At 41.0% G+C, this 18,526-nt stretch overlaps 2 protein-coding genes across 5 annotated transcripts in view; one reads left to right on the top strand and one right to left on the bottom strand.

Moving 5' to 3' along the window:
• Positions 1–1,515: 1,515 nt before the first annotated feature.
• GTF3C4 (general transcription factor IIIC subunit 4) lies at positions 1,516–14,235 on the bottom strand. The gene is made up of 5 exons (XM_037879451.2): positions 13,760–14,235; positions 7,100–8,923; positions 4,659–4,789; positions 3,409–3,497; positions 1,516–2,096 (listed from the first exon to the last, which is right to left on the bottom strand). Exons 1-5 carry the CDS (start codon positions 14,099–14,101, stop codon positions 2,032–2,034), a joined length of 2,451 nt encoding a protein of 816 aa, XP_037735379.1. The 5' UTR covers positions 14,102–14,235; the 3' UTR covers positions 1,516–2,031.
• A 1,189-nt stretch (positions 14,236–15,424) lies between these two features.
• The window catches only part of DDX31 (DEAD-box helicase 31), a 69,151-nt gene continuing 66,049 nt past the window's right edge, over positions 15,425–18,526 (top strand). Inside the window, exon 1 of one of the 4 annotated variants that reach the window (XM_007061036.4) lies at positions 15,425–15,798. In XM_007061036.4, the coding sequence (XP_007061098.2) occupies positions 15,685–15,798 (114 nt within the window). In that variant the 5' untranslated portion in view covers positions 15,425–15,684. The remainder of the gene's footprint in view (positions 15,799–18,526) is intronic. The other 3 variants (XM_043530372.1, XM_037879707.2, XM_027823520.3) reach the window with 3 other exon arrangements.

Below are 18,526 nucleotides of genomic sequence, written 5' to 3'. Positions count from 1 at the left end.
CACTGGGAGCTACAAACTCTCTTTGCAAATATACCACTAAGTTTATTTCAATTTGTAATGCACACCAATAAAAAACTAAACATTTCTTTAATACAAGTATGGTATCGCTCCCAGGGATATTTACAGACAAGGCTATGGTTATTTTACAAATGAACCTATCTGTGCTTATGGTTTTCTAATCTTCTGAATTATTAGAATTGTTTATTGTAGGAGCACTATCATGCTCAACACATGAAACATTGAAATGTAAAGGCAGCTGGCTTGTTTGAATATGAATTGAGATGTGACTGCTCCTAGTAAGGGTAAAGGAACAATAAGAAAATGTGCATAGTCATTAAGTCAAGAAAACTTAAGCATCAATCCACACATGCATTTGTTGAATACTGTCTGGATAATTCCTTGCTGCTCTCAAATACCTAATACAGTATTTGTGCTCTGTAACAGAGTCCACATAAAATGTTAATGCATAACAAGCTGGTGCGCCATAGATTCACACTCTTGCTTCCCACACAATAAGAAGCCTGGAGAAGTGAATTTCACACATCATGCATTCCACAAACAAAACAACTAAAAATCTTTTTTTTTCCAGGGAGCATCTAGTGGACTGGCATTTTTAAGAATTTTGGATGGCCTGAGAAAATGGTTGTTAACCAGACAAGATGGATTCTAATGACAGAAACTCATTTTGGAATTATTATTCCTCTGGCACTTTGTAGAAAGTTGAAAAGGAAATGTCCCCCACATAAGTTGGATCCCAAAGGCAGAAAGGACAATTATCCAGTGGGACAGTCAAAGAAAACACTGTTTCAGTGACAGTGACAAACAGGGGTTCCACCAGGATAATTCACACACATGTTTCTGAATGCCTAATATAATCATCTTTCATTTTATAACTAACTCAGAACAGCTTCACCAGACTCTGAAAGTTTTGGTTAGATATTTCCCATCTAATTTAATACTTCTCTTTTATACTCTATTTACTATAAAAAGCCAGTTTAAGAAAACCAAATGACAACCAGAAATGACTGGTTTTGGGCCAAGTTATTGCAATGTTTTTGAAGAGAATCCCACTGCCTGATTGGAGGGAAGGAAAAGTGGTGATTACTGGGTTATATAGAAGGGCAGCGTGGTACCTGTTGACAGTGTGTGAAATGAACTGAAGAGATCAGGTGTTAGCACAAGTGTGGTAAATGGTTAAAACGTATTTCAGAAAAGGATAAGGAGATTTGATCACTAGATATTATACATTTTAGAGTTGGGTCTCTGACATGGAATATATAAATGCTAATATTGTTTACTTATAACCATTAGAATTTTAAAAACTTCCTCTTGATCCATATTTGGCACAAGCTGCCGATTTTAGCTTTCTGACTGCAATTTTTCCCCCCAAACCCTGAGAAATACCAGGAATTGTTTTGCTAGTTATGGAGTGAAACATCTAATGCAGTGGCTGACTTCTCTCAAGTGGCAAAAATTGACATGCAGGTCACTTAAGAAATATATTAGAATCACACATTATTTCTGATAGTTTAATATTCTGTGGTACAGTGAGTGCCAGTACTCATTAAGCAAACAAACAGGAGCACTGGAGACTGAAGCCCTCTTCCCACTAAGACTGTTCAAGAAGTGCCTCCTGCATTCTACCTGTTGGGATGCTCTCACCCTTGAGAAAAGCATCCAGTTTTCACCAGAGATGGAATTCAGGCTGCATGCTTCTCAGATTTCTGATCTTTCAATAAAAGGAAATTTATCCAATCAAATGCTGATGCTTTAACAGGGTCCATGGTTGCCTCAAAATTGCTCCATAAATCTCTTGTGCTAGGTATTCAGAGGATGCTCTCATTTCTGGAGTATGAAATGGGTCACTGCACTACTGAGCTTCTTGAACGTCAAGTGCTCTATTTACAGGGTTAAGAACAGTGTCTTCTGCCTTCAGTAAAATGTATATACTCCTGCACCTTCTGCCTCTTTCCAGACTGAATGGAGTCTTATGCAGTACAGAAAAGGTCTTCAAGCTTCCCACAGCTTTCTCTAGAACACAGGAGAATCACAGAAAGTACAAGGTCCTTGCAATAACCTCTTGATCCATTCAGGATCTGCAAATAGGAAAACAAGTGGTTTAAAGCCCAAGTTACACAGAAGAAAGATCACAATGATGGATGAATATTTTGCTTCACATCCTTTAACTGGACCAAACTTCTTCTACAAAAGTCTCTGAAATGATGTTTTGAGATGTACATCTGACAAGACTCACTGAAGATTTAGGATGAACCCAACTCCTCATATTAATTAAATTTAAATGCCATTTCAGCAGAAAGAGACAAAGTTAAGGCTGAAGCTGTCCACACCTCCCTATAGCTTGCCTAGGTATTGCAGCTTGTCTTTACACACAAACAAGTCTGCCATGCACAGACAAAATGGGTAGAGTTTAAGGACAATTTTCTGCTATAACTTAGTGATCTTGTTTTTGTGAGTTGAAATTAGATCTTTGAATTACTGCAGTAATTCAGTCTCCCATATGTAAAATGAAGCCAGCAACCCTTTCTCCAGCATTTTAGATCCATTTGTAGCTGATCTGGTATCAATGAGAATTAGACCACACAAGTTCTAGGAAGGGAACACACATGCCTGTAGAATAAAACTTCCTTTGAGATCGCATCAGTTCTGCAGAAAAGTGCTTTGGAAAACCAGATAAGTTCATATCCTCCCTGAAGAACAGCATTACAAAAATACCTTAACGAACTGAGGTTTAATATTTTGCCATCAGACACAGTAGATACATTTTTAAATGTTAAAACTTGGACATATAAAAACACGGATTTCAAAGAACTATAAGGCATCAGCTGCAATTCAAAACAAGTTACTACAGAATTTCTGTCTTTTCAGATATAGGAAAAGTATGGAAGTTCAGAATCAAAAGACCTGCTCCTTCACTTTGATTACATTGTCTAAACAAGATGTATATATCACATTTCAGAGCCTAAGCCTGCAAGATGCCAAGATCCTTCTAAGCTTGTGCTGAGAAAACTCACCTTTCATTGAAATCAGTGGTGCTCAGCATTTTGTAGGATTGGGCTTGCAATTTGTACATGTAAAGAAATCTAATTAAATTAGTATTAATCTATCTGCTGTAACACTCCAGCACAGAGTGCATATGTACTTGGCTCATATTAAAATGCAATACATATTTACACATGACTTTCTCTAATTATTATATTCTAATTAGGGCTTTACAACTGTGACACAGACTACAGTCAAACATCATGAAGAGTAGAATGTTACTACTCCACTTGATAGCTGCCTGAAATAACAGTTAGTCATTGAGCCGGATCCGTGTCACTATACAGATGACAAAGCACTCGGTGAGAAAATGCAATCTTGCCCTTTCAAGCCACGGAAGTAGCTCACCTTCTGGGGTTGGATGCCGTGCAATGCTGTCATGAAGCAGACACCTTCTGTATACCAAACTCTGGCAGGACTGGTAGGTTAAAAAGCACCTGAAAGGTGGCAAATTGCATCATCAAACAGAAGTTTCTAATTGTATGCTTTATGACAGAGGGGTAAATTCTGTTCTCAGCTAACAGCTGTGCTTCTGTCAGGCTGTGTAAGAGCAGCATTTACCCCAATATCACTGATTACATCATATCAAAACCTTTAAAAAATATGAGTTAGCATTAAAATTTCACATCTAACTTAATTAGCCAAATTACGGTGGCTGGCATGAACTAATTAAGATTGCCTTGTAATAATATACATGTACAAGAGGTCAGAGGGCAACATATCAAGGATCAGGGAGGGAAGTATTTCCACTATTGGCTTTACAATTTTAAGCAGAATACACCTGAAGAGACGAAGATTTTGAGAGCTATTTTAATGGACAGTCATTGAACAGCAATCACCATGATTTAAAGATGCATGCAGGTTTTATGTACTATCTTAAGGGCTTACAACACTTAGAAAGGTCAAGGGACTCTTCAAGACAGTGGATTCTGTTATCAGAATAATGAATTCACACCAAAGGCTGTGGCCAAACCTCTACTGACAATCACCATTAAGTATCCAATTTCTTGGTCTTCAGTGTTAAAAGCTTTGTGAGTATTTTGCACTCTGGTCATTCTGAAATGATGTTAAAGTAACTCTGGGCATGCAAATTGACTGGTTTCATTAAGACCCAATCAACTGCCAGATTTGTTTTTGGCAACCAAGTAATTTGAGATAAGGAGCATGAATAGCCAGAAATGCACAAAATATATTTCCATAGGGACTTTTTCCTCTTCTACCCTCCATCCAAAAAGCTATAAGCCATTTGATTTCCTTTGGGGGTGGGGAAAGGAGGAGAAGAGAAACAAAGGGTGAATTAGGAGCACTGAAGCATTAGTTTTGAAAATAAAATAATATTCAAAAGAATATAAATAAGGTCAAATCTAGGCCTACCTCCCTCCCTCTACAATATCCCTTAGTTCTTTCTCACTCTTACAAAGAGAGAGTACCAGACACCTTGTCTGCTTCCTCTCTTTCCTTTGCAGAGCATGGACAACATGCTCCATGCCATTAACTCATTCACAATATGAGAATATATTTTACATTAGCTACTGAAATGCCTTCCACTCATCCAAAACAGAGAAGAGAATCAAAGCAAAAGCTCCTTAACCACTTACCTGAGCCAAATGTGGCCATTGGAGCAGACCGCCTGTTTGCGATCTGTGAATGGCAGGATCTCTTTACACAAGCTGCAGTGCTCCGGGAAAGTCTGTTTGTTCATTTTCTTTAAGATATGTCCAATCAGCACCTGGGAACACACAGCAGTCAGCAGTGTTTACAGGAAAAGACTGCCTGTTGAAAGGTGGAGAATCTCCCAGGATGGCATGATTTCAGAAGAAAATACAAGATGCAAAAATCCAGTGCACTCAACTGAATTCAAATGAAAGAAAAGGCAACTCAAATACATAGTGCTGTAGTAGAGATGAACTGATTCACATGCTATTCATGCAATCGGATGGATTTAATTGCCTAACCCCACACATCACTGAAACGGATACAAAATTTGTTTTAAAATAACCAGGATTTTTGGTACTTAAACGCTAATGGTGACTGAAAAAAAAGCAACTTGGACTTGAGACCCACACATTACACCACGTTACAGAACATCAAAGGCAAGACACAATTTTTTTTTAAATAAGTCTCATGGCTGTGACAATGGAGGAGTTTAAAGTCCTGTTAATTATTTATGAATCTGATGCCGTTGTTTTAGCAATCACTATCAAACACAATACACATAGCTGTTCCACTGAAAGCCTAAGTATTAGGTCAAATTTATTACCATATCTGTCATTTATAATTTACCTTTGACATGTCAACTGATACAAGCCATATCCCTAAATTATGCTGAAGAAATATTTTAGGCGAGTACAACAGTCATGACTGACAGAGGTTCATAACAGAATTCAAGAGTTTTTTTTTTTATATATATATAATTTTAAATGCCAGAAAAAGAAGCTGTATTCTGTCTACAAGGTGTGAAGGGCAACTTCTCTCTCTGGCTTTTTCAATTCATAGTAATTTGAGGATACCAGTAGAAAATATCTGTGTTGACAGAATACTTTGCCAACGAATTACTAAAGGCCACTCAGAATCTTGAGCTGGCACACACTGTTTTGGGCTGCTTGTTTACCCCAGTATTGGAGACTGCACTGGTTTCCAGATGCAATTAAAGGGGTTGATTTTGATCTTTAAAGCCTAAATGATGCAAAGCTTCAGTTACTGGAAAAAGTGCACCTCTCTGTGCAGAACTGTAGGGATCATCTGACACCACCTTAGTCCGTCCCTAAGGGTATGTCTACACTGCAAAGAAAATCCCGTGAGTGGCTTGTGCCAGGTGACTCAAGCTTGGGCTGCAGAACTGTTTCACTGCAGTGTAGACTTCTGGGCTCAGGCTGCAGCCTGAGCTCTACCTCCCCCCACCAGCCCAAGCCTAGAAATCTACACTGCAACGAAACAGCCCCACAGCCCAAGCATGGCAAGCCTGAGTCAGCTGACATGGGCCAGCCGATGGCTGTCTAATTGCAGTGTGTGCTCTAAGTCTGAACATCTGGTGGCAGACCATTCTCAGTAGAGGGTCTCTTGCTTCTCTTCTTTGTCTGATACAGCACACGTTTGCTAACTTCATTACTCACGACAAGGAACATAGTTCAGAAAAAAGCATGAGTGAACAGAGTTAGCTGTGATGAGCATTTTTGTTTTCAGGATTGGTGATGGATTGGATGCTGCTCTTGTATTTAAGTTTTACTGCAGAAAGGAGAATTGTAAATCTGGGGCATGTTCTTGACAGTGCTTGGATGCAACATCCTATTCAGTTATGTTTATTTTAATATTTTTAGAATATAAATGGACCCAGAGGTTCAGGCAATAATACATGTTTTATAAATCAAATTTTAAATTATGTCTTTAAGATACTTCAAGTCAATTGATTGGTTTTCCATTTACATAATTTTTTGAAACACTGACTTTTACAATGTTTTTTTTTGTCATTTTAAAAAAAAATCTCAAACCTGATGCTTTCCTTGATTTCATAACAGCACTACTAAAGGAAGTGTGTTTAAAATAAGCCAAATTTATCATTTAAAATGAACAGTGACAATGTTTTACATAAAATATTTGTATTCAAGAATTAAAATTTTGAAGATGTAATAACTGATTCTGGGGGAAAAAGGCCGCCTCCATTTTAGTGTAAATCCTAATCACAGGGGAAAAAAACAAGGATGCCCCCTTCTACCACCACATTCTTTCAGATCACTTAAATTATTGTGAAAGTGATTACAGGTCTGTCGTCCTCCCCAGTTTACCCAACCCAGCAGAAATGTATACACAGGCTTGTTCTTTACTATGCCTGACCCAAATTCTAAGGTGTGTATTCAGATTTCCCACATCCAGCACCACCCACCATCCTCAGTTGGGGAGGCAGGCAACTAATCTCCAAAACAGATACAAGCCACTTGACAAGCAACCGTCCACCTTCTGCCCCCAAGGGAGTAAAGCTGAGAATGAAGAAAATCAGGAAATTTTGTAGCATGGAATCCCAAAAATATACATGTGCACTTACTCGTGCTGTTCTGTCATCATAGCCTTCGTCAGACATTAAGAAGTCACAGACTCCTCTGGTAGGAATGCTGGTGTTCTCTGTAATCCACGTATGCAAGTAGACTTCTCCCAACACTCGCTTCATGTGTTCCCGTGTCAAGTGCATTTCTACTGCTTCAATTCGTGCCTGTATTTCAAGGAGCTTCTCTTCCATTGGCTCATGTCCTCCTATGTCACTTGAGTGGGCAAGAGTGTCATCTGCTGGATCATCTGGATCTCTTCCTTTGCTCACTTCACACAAACTTTGCTTGCTGGCCTGATTTGAAGTTCCCTCTTCTTGATGATCATCCTCAGTACTCCCCATCCCAGGGGAATCCGATATTAATACTTTTGTGTCCTCATGTGAAGGCCTCCACATGACCTCAGAGGGAGTTTTCTGCATTGACTGGTACAAAATTCTCAAGAGGAATAGTTTAAAACGCCAAAAGTAAGTAGATCCACAGCTCTCAATCTTTTTATCCAAGGCTTCTTGTAAGAATTGAGGGATATGCTTATCCTTCAAAATCTTCCAGCGCACAAGGTCTGTCAGGTCCACTTGTCTGAAAAGATTTTGCACAGAAGACTCCAAGAGCTGAGCAGCTGCCTCCTCAAATGTTTTGAGAGTTACAAATTGAACTTGATAGTTTTTGTTTACAGGGTGAAGGCCGTTGGTCATACCCTCTGTTGTAATAACTGCTAGGTATGCGCCACATGGGCTTACAGCTATCCCGTGAGTCCGCACAGAGCCAAACACTTCAGACAGCTTAATAAGCTGATGCTCAAACTTTAATGCAACATCTGTGAAGATGGGAATGAGTTGCCTTACCTTTCCGTCACTTGAGCATGTGTATACTGTGCCATTCTGTTTATCCGCAGTCATGGATACAATTGGTAAAGAGTGAAGCCCTGTCACATGGGAATTATGGACATTCAGACCTGCTTTGGATATCAAGAGAAGACACCAAAACACATAAGATCCTCTTGCAGCCACTACTAAGCTACAGCTACATTTCTGGTAAGGATGGTAGAGAGGAATACATTTGATACTGTGTACTGGCAACTGGTCCATTTCTTGCCATAAGACAACAGGTTGCCTGAGCGTGAAGTAGCCTTTAACTGCTTTTAAGTTGACAGGAAGGATTTTAACTGGTCCAAAAGCACTCCCTACAATGAGTCCACTCATCTTTCGGTTGTTGTGTTCGTATTCCCACCAAGACAAGACGCTAGGGGAATTTATTCCTGACTCTATGGTATTGCAAGAAGTGATGGATTCCTTACCCACAAAAGGAAGCTGAAATTGCCAAACGGCAATGTTTCCGTTTTCAAAGAGTACGGCTAGGAGTACACTGCCAACATCTCGGCATTCATTGTTGTGTTTCACCTGCTGGGTGGTGCAGATACCTGACCACTCCATACGGACTGGAGTCTGCATGCTATGCCGTCTCTGAAATTCTGCAAAGTCCCCTAGTTCTCCTCTGGGGGTCTCAACCTTCGAAAGTTTGTAACTGGTTTCATACAGACGCTCCCCATAAATCTCTGTCAGATCAACCAGCTGCACCCACTGTAGTCTGTTAAGATTAGCATGGATGGTTAATCTATTGTCCATAGTTAGAGCAGCTAGAAGGCATCTTCCATTAGCATCACAGCCCAGTGGAGACCAGCTGGAATATCTGAATCCTCGCATAGGTGGTAGTGACTTTCCTTCAGGGTTGAATACTCTATCTAGCATAAAGGTTTGACTAACAGTTGGATCCTTAGAGCTTGCAAACTTTTCCTTACATTCTGCAACCTCCTTTTTTGAACCAACCTGAAAGAGAATAAGTACTATTAAAACACAATTTTATAAAAACATTTCCTAAAACAGTATTTTAGTTGTAATATAACAGAAATATCAATTTAATAATTCTATGTGCTGTGTCCAATACAGGAGAGAGGAAGGAGAGAAGGATTTTAGCTTCCATTAAAATCAATGGAAGACACGGCTGAAAGTATGGCCCCTATTCTGAGTAAATCTTAAGATGTGACCTTCAGCATTTGTGTCCAGCAGTTGAAAGGTACACACAACACTAAAGTGAAGCACTCCCTCATACTGGTGAAAAGAGGAAAACCCAATTGCAAATGTGTAATTTCTGCTACACTAATCATGGCCTTTTACACTTCCGAAAACAAACAAACAACCTGAAAAGTAGCATGTAGTAATACACTCGGTTACTGTCATAAAAGTTTTTAAGTATCCTAGAATATCAGGGTTGGAAGGGACCAGGAGGTCATCTAGTCAACCCCCTGCTCAAAGTAGGACCAATTCCCAATTTTTGCTCCAGATCCCTAAATGGCCCCCTCAAGGATTGACAACCCTGGGTTTAGCAGGCCAATGCTCAAACCACTGAGGTATCCCTTCCCCCACCCCCCCCCAAATCACCATGAGTATGGATGCAACAAATGTACAAATAGCTACTTCCTCAACCAACAATAGCCCCAAATTTTGAGTATTCTTGTGAGATAGCATCTTCACACATTGTATATTTTATTAAAGAGACACACTAGAAAACTGAATCAAACCAATCAGTTTACAATCAAAAACTCCGCACACCACTCTGTGCAGGCTAGACAACTTATTAAAATATTGCTTCCATACACTTTCCTACTATAACCCTCCCCTCAACGGTCTATTCTCTCTCTACAAATTACAATGAAGCCTCCAAATTCACTTAATCCTGTGCATCATCTAACCCTGTTTATGGGAAGGTCACACACATAATTCTTGATCACCTGCAAAAGTTTACAATGACTGTCACTTTTGGGTTTGGAAGGGTCATAGTCTTAACCTACAGGGCATATTAACTTACGAATTATTGCCTCTCTCCTGAGTACTGAGCAGGGGTTACATATATATTAAGTATCAGATGAGTACAACCTAAAATGTTCTAGTATTGCAAAGAAGCAGGATTTGGGAGTCCTCATATGACATCAGAGCTGTTCCAGGCTGAAACAGGCCTGGTAAGGCTGTGCTTACACTTTTCTATCAAAATCTGAATTATGAAGCTGAAAGATGCAAGTAAAACTCTTACTTCAAAAATTTCCTCTTTATCCCCTCTCCCAATTTGCATGCATTTGGCTTTTAGTAAATTTAGAACTATGCTTTGAGGCCTCTTAAAAATTGCCAACTATAACTGCATTTTGTGATTGTAAATTTCTCCTTTCCATTTGCAACTCAGCTGAGAACATAAAAATATTGACAAGTTCCCAAAACTGAAGTCTTCTGTTTATCCACAGAACAGATAAAGCAAAGGTGCAAGCTTCATACTGTTCTCTCAATGTGTCTCAACTATGATCTGGAGAATCAATCCTAGGAACAGATGGAGAGTTCACTCTTCTTATCCCTTTTAACTCTTGTTTCTGTGGTGGAAGAGGCAACAGTGTGTTGTGAGCCAGGAACACCAGCCCATAAACTAAGACCACTTCAAATGAGATTACTGGTTATGTCTTTGTTACTAATATCCCTTCAGCAGATTTGAACTGGTTAAAATGCTCTGATATTTTGAGCCATCTAATTTAATACTTCTAAACTTACTGCTACTGGTAGCCATGTTGCTAAATGTGACACTGGCAGTGTGGAAGATCTTAGAACAGATCTGCTGCAATCTTATGAGTATTTCATATCTGTATCTCTCAGACATACTTAATCAGGATTGGGGTCCTTCTGTGCTAGGTTCTACATAAAACAGATACAGTCCCTGGCTAAGAGATCTTACAGTCTAAGAAACCTACATTAATAATAACTGAAGCTGCACCTGAGTTTACTCATTGTCAATCTGCAACAACAACCCTGAGTTTTACAACCCATGCCTTTTCCATTTAAGTTTAACCCAATTAGTTAAATGAGGGGTTTAAAAAGCCATTTAAGGGTTCGTTTACATTATGGAATTTTGCACCACTGAAGATGCACTGCATCAGTGTAACTTACCTCTGTTTGAAACTGCTGCAAATATTGGGGCAGTGCATCTTTACTGGGAGAGGTTTGCACTTGTGTAGCTAGACTGGTGCAAAAATCCATAATGTAGACAAGCCCTAAAATCAGCCAAAGATTTCAGGCTTAAATCTTTATATGCTAGCAGTCAGCAAAAACAGGTTCAATGGACTCTTCGGTCATGCAGATATAAACACACTTAGGACACTCATACTAGTTTTTCAGTCAGCAAATAGCATACAACATAGGAAACTGCAGCGAGACCAAACTGCAGTTTACACATCCACCCCAAACAAATCCCAAGGTAACATATCTGATATTAGTGTCCATATTAGATCTGACATTAGGCTCTTCTTAAAGTCTGGGAGAGGTACTAAGAATGTCACAGGTACAAGGTAGAATAGATTATTTAGCATAAGTAGTTAACACATCACCTTGAATGATCTCTTAAATTTAGGGTAAGTGGCCCTTTAACACCTCTGCAGTCAAAGAACAAAAAAGCGTGGTTGGTGAGTCAAATTGCTGTAATAAGTCATAAATGCAGTGTGTCTGTTCAGTGCATGATTTTAGTGTCTAGCAAAGTTTGAATTTAAGCTCCCAGACTTGTCTTTTGAAAGTGCTGAGGATGAGGACTGAAAGGTCAGATGAGTGATCATTTTATAAAACGTGTATGCCCACAGGTGACCGGGCATTTGTGTGTGTTGTTTTCCTATGTGAGTTCATTTGAGAACATATGGATTGTCTGGTTTCACCCATATAGTTGCTACTGAGGTATTTAGTGCACTGGATGAAGTAAACACGGCTGCTACTCTGATATCTGTTTGGTACATTCTTCCCCACTGCACTTCTAAATGACAATGTATTTTGCTTAAATAATCAATACTCTTCTAGTTAAACAAATACTAGAGTAGAATGGAAGCTGATTTGCAGTCTCATACAAGACTGACATCAGCAAGAGTGTCAGTAAAACTTAGCCCTAATTAGAGTCTTTTTCAGATGCATGATAGTTGCACACTGAAACTGAAATAATTTCACTTGGACACTCCTGAGATAAGCACAGGTGTAGTTTTAGTTTGTGCTTTAGTGCCTAGAACTTTTTTAAAGAATTAGAAAGTCAAGTCATTGCCTAGCCTACTTTACAAGAATACCTTAAAACTGAAAAAGGTTTGGGAAGTCTAATTTACTTGTAACTATTAATGCTTTTTTTACTTTCTGTATTTAGTTCCTCTTAGGAAAAGAAAACAGATGAGCAGTTTTACTTTCTGGTTTTCATGTACTAGGAATAATGCTTTAATCACGGTATAAACAAACTACAGGGAAATTTTAAAATCCAAAATAAAGTTTAACTTTTGAAAATTCTGTTTTAGTTTTCTTTTAAAGAAGAAGTGGCTCTGAAAATAAAGAACTAGGAAGGCTCAGGATATAACCAAGGTAAATGTTTTAATTTAAATAAATATTTACATTTAATGTATTATCCTGTATTACACCGTACAACAAGAACACACTGAAATGTGCCCTACACAAAATGAAAGTAGAAGAAAAAGGACAGGGGCACAGATAGCTCAGTGGTTTGAGTATTGGCCTGCTAAACCTGCAGTTGTGAGTTCAATCCTTGAGAGGGCCATTTAGGGATCTGGGGCAAAAGTTGGGGATTGGCCCTGCTTTGAGCAGGGGGTTGGACTAGATGACATCCTGAGGTCCCTTCCAACCCTGATATCCTATGACATTGAGTACCCTTCCCAGACCTGAAGAAAAGCTCAGTGTAAGCTTGTATCTTTCACCAACAGAAATTGGTCCAATAAAATATATTACTTCACCCACCTTCTCTCTCTAGTATTGGCAAAGATGCAGTCAGTCTACTCTAGGAGCTGTTCCAAGAAGCAAACCGAAAGCAACAAGCTTTTTTAAAAAGTAACGTTTAGAATGAACATTCTCCATACTATTATTTTGCGTGGCACTGATTGTGAACCCGCTACACATAGATGGACTCAGTGAATATACAGGCAATACTTTGTACTGTCACATACAAACGGATACTGGTCCAGACAAAAATCTGTTCTTGCTGTTGTGTACAATGGGTATTTATCTGGTGTGTCAACACAGATCCTGCACTACTGCTGTACTCATGGACTAAGAAATTATCTCCTAAAGTTTATCCCAGGATAGAAAATTCGTTTTCCAGTAATTAATCCTTATGTGGATTAGCCTGGATCTGAGGAACAGCGGAGGTGGAGTCAGGGTGAGAGAAACTCCACTAGTAAACAAAGCCACATGTACCAACAAAACACAGGCCAACTTCAGACAATAGCAGCAGCTGTGGGAACGGGACTGGACCAAGAGCAGGGCAGCCTTAGGAGAGGGGGGTCACAGCGCTTTGAATAGTCAGTGGCGTGGCCAGGTCCAAGTGGTCTCGCCCTCAGCAGGCGGCTCCTGCCTCACGTTTTGGGGGGCGGCTGGAAAAGGCGAAGGGCAGATCCCCGAACTAGAGCGCAGGGACCGGGAGAAGACAAGGATGAGTGTGGGGAGGGAGCGGGGCTCAACCCTGCAGCCCCCGGCCGGGAGAGGGGCACAGTCTCTCCCCGGCCGGGAGAGGGGCACAGTCTCTCCCCGGCCCAGGGCGCTGGTCCATCCGCGGGGCAGGAGAGGAGGGTCCCCAGCCGCCCTCCGCCGCCTCACCTTGAGCAGGCAGCCCGCGGCGGGCGCGGGCACGGCCGTGCGGTGGATGACCAGCTCCTGCCCGCCGCTGTGAATGTCGCTGAGCTGCTCCAGCACGGCGATGCTCCGGGCCGTGCTCACCGACACCCGGTGGTCCTCGGACCAGGCCAGCGGCTCCAGCCCGCTCACGCCGTGCTGCAGCCGCACGGCCGGCTCCCGCCGCACGGCCGTCAGCCGAAACCCCGTGCTCGGCCCCGCCGACACCGCCTCCTCCGCCGGCGACTCGAGGCCCGCCGGTGGCTCTTCCCCGCCCGAGGACAGCGCTGGACTCCCCCCACTTCCAGCTGCCTCCGCCGCCGCCATCTTGCCGCCGCCTCACACAAGCCGCTCGCCGCGCACCGCGCATGCGCGGTGCGCGGCGAGACCGCGACCATAAAGGACCCATGCCCGGCTTGGGTTAGGGGTGGCCTACCCACTGCCTGACTAAAATCCCTTCCTTCCAGCCGTGGATGAGAGCAAATAACTAGAGTGGGTAGAACCTTGAGTCATGATCATGGTGCAGGAGGAAGAGTGATATTATCCATAATAGTGATCAATAATGATGTTGCACGGGGACTATCATTATAATAAACCACAACAATACTTATTAATATTGCATGTGAACTAAAATTATATTACCCTGTCATAACAATCATCCAAAAATGATGCAGGGAAGAATTTACAATAATGTCAACAAGTGTTATGACATGATGGCAGAGATTTAATGAATAATCATAGAATCCTAGGACTGGAAGGGACCGTGAGAGGTCATCTAGTCCAGTCCCCTGCAATAATAATACTGTGCAGCTGTATACTAAATAATATTACTATATTCTACACATTGCATTGACAGTAATTACTGTTATTAAATTGAAGATGTGACATTGTAACCTTCTCGAGGCAGGGTCTATTTTGTTAGGTGTTTGTGCAGCACCCTGCACAGTGGAGTCCTGGTATATGAGTGGATCGCTTGGGTGCAATACCAATAAAATAAATAATAATAGAACGAAAACACTATGTTCTCACTGGACCCAAGTGAAATCCAAATTAAAAGGCTTTGCCTGTGGAAACTATGCAGGATTTGTAACAGTTGGATCCTCAGCCCCTGGCAAGCTCACAGCCCTTACTGCAACCACTAAGTCTGTGTAGCTACCTGACCTGCTGCCCATCCTCACCAAAGATACTTGATGGCCTTACGCTGTATGCCAACCCATTGTCCTGGGGATATTGAAATCTGCACACATGGATATTGACAGTGAAATGCATTTTAATTTTTCTGAAATACATGGGATCGGGAGAGATTTTTGGAAGAATAAAATAGGGAAATGGCAAATACTTGGAATAGGGATTGTAGAGTAATTTTTAAAGCTGCTTTCTTTGGAAAGAAGCATTTTTGCTCTACAAATGTAAAAGCGACATTTTAAGAATCTCAATCATTTATTTTGCAAAAAAAAGAGAGCCTTCCTTCTTCAATTTTTTCCCCAGTTTGAGAGCAGCCCAAGTCGGTGAGATTTTAAATGTCCCATTGGTACTGCAAAAAAATCTTTCCTCCCAAAAGAGAGAGAGAGACTTTAAACATTGCCCTTCAAATTAAATCCCTCCTCTCTCAGTAAGAATGTAGGACCCTGAGCTGGTTGGCTCAGAAATAATCTGTCCAGAAAAGTGCGTTTGCGATTTGTTGTTAGGGGACTTGGGAAGACAGCTATGTTTGGGGTCCTCCCTCACTGGGCTGAGCTGGGAGTGGGTAGCACATGTGGGGTCCGGTGTAGCTGGCTGCTGCTAAGTTGAACTCTGCCTTGGAGCTTCTGGTTCTCTGCAATCGCATGGGTGTCTCTGTGGAGTCATATGCTTCAGGGCTGTGGTTTTATTGCAGATAAAGGCCCCCTTCAAAAGCTGTGTGTCAAACCATGGAGGCAGATGAGGGATTGATTCTCAACGTGAGTTCTCTGCCTTCCCCAGAGTCCCACCATTCCGCAGGACACAAGAGGTGCCGCAAGCCATTGCCCGGCAAGGACAAGTGGGTATGTTTAGTTCTTCCTCCGAGTCTGATACAAACAGAAAAAATACTTTGATCAAACTATTCCAGAAAAGAATTCAAATGCAATATTATAAACCTAAACTGCTATGGCTTGTGATTTGCAGCAAGTCATTCCCTCTTGTTTTGTTTTTTTTTAAGATTTGAAATAAGCATTAGTTATAATTCACTTCTCTGTAACTGGCTCCACTGCACCCCGAATCCCTCCAACTTTAGTATGGATGATGGGATCTTGGTTCTGGGAACGAGGTGGTTCAGATAAGTGAGGTTTGAATCAGGGATCACATGCGAATTCTCCCAAGGCCAGGTGGCTCAACAAAATACAGTAGGACTTCAGTGCTCGGTCTCAGCAGTATTTCATTGTTTAGTTCTGCTGAGCTGACTAGCTTTGAGGAAGCTATTTGAGTGTCTACAGTCTGGGGGGAAAAGGACATCAGAAGTAGACTTTGAAGTCAGATCTTAGAGGATCCTGCTGGTTCAGCTTCCACTGATTACTCAAAGATTTTGGTCTCCCTGTTATTTTTGGATAATTGAGGTTGCACTGTTGTTAAGGTTACATATGGACTTTCATGATGAATCTCTTTTTTTCAATCACTTGTAACTTTCTCAGAAACTTTGCTTTTGGGCTTGAGTCTGTCTATGTTTGGTCTCAGTCCAAAGCAGAGTTTTATATTATTTGTTTGATTCGGTGAGACTCACTAACACAAACCAGTACCAACAGTACTCTTCCCTTATGCCTAATTTAAAAGCCCCCAACTTTATAAAAACTGCCTGATCCTGCAATGCTCACTGCTTACTCACTCAAACCTTCCCATTGTCTTTAGTGCAGCTACTGATGTGAAGAAAGACTACTCAAGTGAGTAAGGGTCTCAGGATTTGTTCTTTAGGCCCCAGTGCTGCAGCTGGATTTGCCTGGGCACATCATTGTGGGGCTCCGCACAGACACAGCGGTCTGCCCACACATGTATGTAATTGAAGGATTTTGTCCTGGTTCCTTGATCCTGCAATCGATCTGTGTGGACAGGGGCCTGGTCGTAGCACCACTGACTTGGCTCTGTGCGGACGCAGAAGTCCTTCATTGCAGGGTCAGCGCCTTAGGCCCATTAAATTCAATGAGGCTGTTCACAGGGTTAAAGCTAAGCACATGCACACGTTTTTGTCGGATTGGAACCTTAGTTTGTGAACTCTTCAGAGTAGGGACTTTGTCATAGTCATAGAGGTTAAGGCCAGAGGGGACCACAGATCATCTTGTTTGACTTCTGGTGTATCGCAGGCCACCACCAGCACCCGCAGTCTTCATTTGTCTTGAATAGTACTGAGCGTAGTTAACAAATGATAATAAATATTGTTAATATATATATATATATATATATATATATAGTAATCATTGTGTAGTCTGCAAAGAGATTCCCTTGGACAGGTCTTGATCAATAAATTAAATGCTGAAAGGGCTGCACAAGTATCAACATCCAAGAAAATTTATAGCGCTAAATCTTGTGCTTTGGAGTCTGTTGGTTTCCACCCCCATGGATGGAATTTGCACCCATGCTGAGTCCCATTGAAGTCAGTGTGTCTCTACGTGAGTGCAAAGGTCTGCCCATGTAGATCGGATTTTTGGATTAGGATCGTTGGCTGTGACTGTCGAAGTGAAAGGATACATCATCTGATGGGCATGATTTTGAAAATGGCACGTGTGAGCCTCTTTGTAACTTAATCCCTTTAGAACTCTGGGTGCTAGGAAGATTCTCAACAGGCTACAGGCTGCCGCTTTCTCAGTTTATAATTTGTTCTTGAGTCATTTGAAATTGTTGAATTTTGTGTAAATTTTCAAAAGTACCTAAGTGACTTAGACACTTTTGAAAATTGCATAATCAATGGAATTATAGGATTCAGTTAACAAGCTATTCCCCAGTAGAGCAGAGAATTCTGAAAGAAGTTGTTTAACATCATGAGCAAATGACAATATCTTTTTAACCACTGTGAGAGCATGATGGTTTTTAAGCGGATGCAGATGTGTTAAAATTATTAGTAGTATGAAAATGTCTGTGATGTAAGTGTTTGAGGGCACGGAGGTTATGCTGATATTAGAAGGGGCACATAGGAGTGGGTTTGGTGACATCTTAACTGCCTGATTGGGGAACTTTTTTAAGAAAAAAGTGTTATGTTGACAGTCCCCCTTTGAATTTCAGCACATTTTGGACGAATGTGTAAGATGTTGGACAAGATTAAATAAGATAAATCAATGGGGGAAATGACATGGAGGGATAATAAAAAATATTTAAAGAGAAATTGATGTGCGGTCTTCTCAAGACTTCTGTTAGCCATCTACGAAATGGGGGCCAGACCCTCAACTGGTGTAAATTGACACAGTTCCATTGATGTCACTAGCATTGCATTGATTTACACCAGATAAGGAGCATGCCCTAGGAGTTTGTTTTGTAAAGGCCAATATAATTGAAGAAAGAAAGGCAGAACATAATAAAGGGCTTGAAAGGCATGTGCTGAGAAGGCTGGAAAGATTGCAGAATGAAATCCAGAACGTGGAGGATGAGGAAGAAATATAAGGACGAGTAGAGAAAGAATAGAGGATTGCTCAGTGAGTTAAGGTCGTTCAGAAAGTTTTCAGGTATGTAAGCAGAACGACGTGACTGATGTAGGACATGCATGAGATGGTGAAGGACATTCAGCGATGGAAGAAAATTAAATTAATTGTG

This window comes from Chelonia mydas, chromosome 16 (assembly GCF_015237465.2).
Source record: "Chelonia mydas isolate rCheMyd1 chromosome 16, rCheMyd1.pri.v2, whole genome shotgun sequence".
Lineage (NCBI taxonomy): Eukaryota > Metazoa > Chordata > Testudines > Cheloniidae > Chelonia > Chelonia mydas.
The sequence above is the reverse complement of the archived record's forward strand: the minus strand, read 5'-3'. Positions and strand labels throughout refer to the sequence as shown.

Bases quoted from the DNA above. Each gene is read 5' to 3' on its own strand.
- GTF3C4 (XM_037879451.2), bottom strand. From the start codon at position 14,101: ATGGCGGCGGCGGAGGCAGCTGGAAGTGGGGGGAGTCCAGCGCTGTCC. The intron at 8,924-13,759 runs GTGAGGCGGCGG...ATTCTCTTTCAG, and splicing joins CCGCGGGCTGCCTGCTCAAG to GTTGGTTCAAAAAAGGAGGT. The intron at 4,790-7,099 runs GTAAGTGCACAT...GTGTGTTCCCAG, and splicing joins ATGATGACAGAACAGCACGA to GTGCTGATTGGACATATCTT.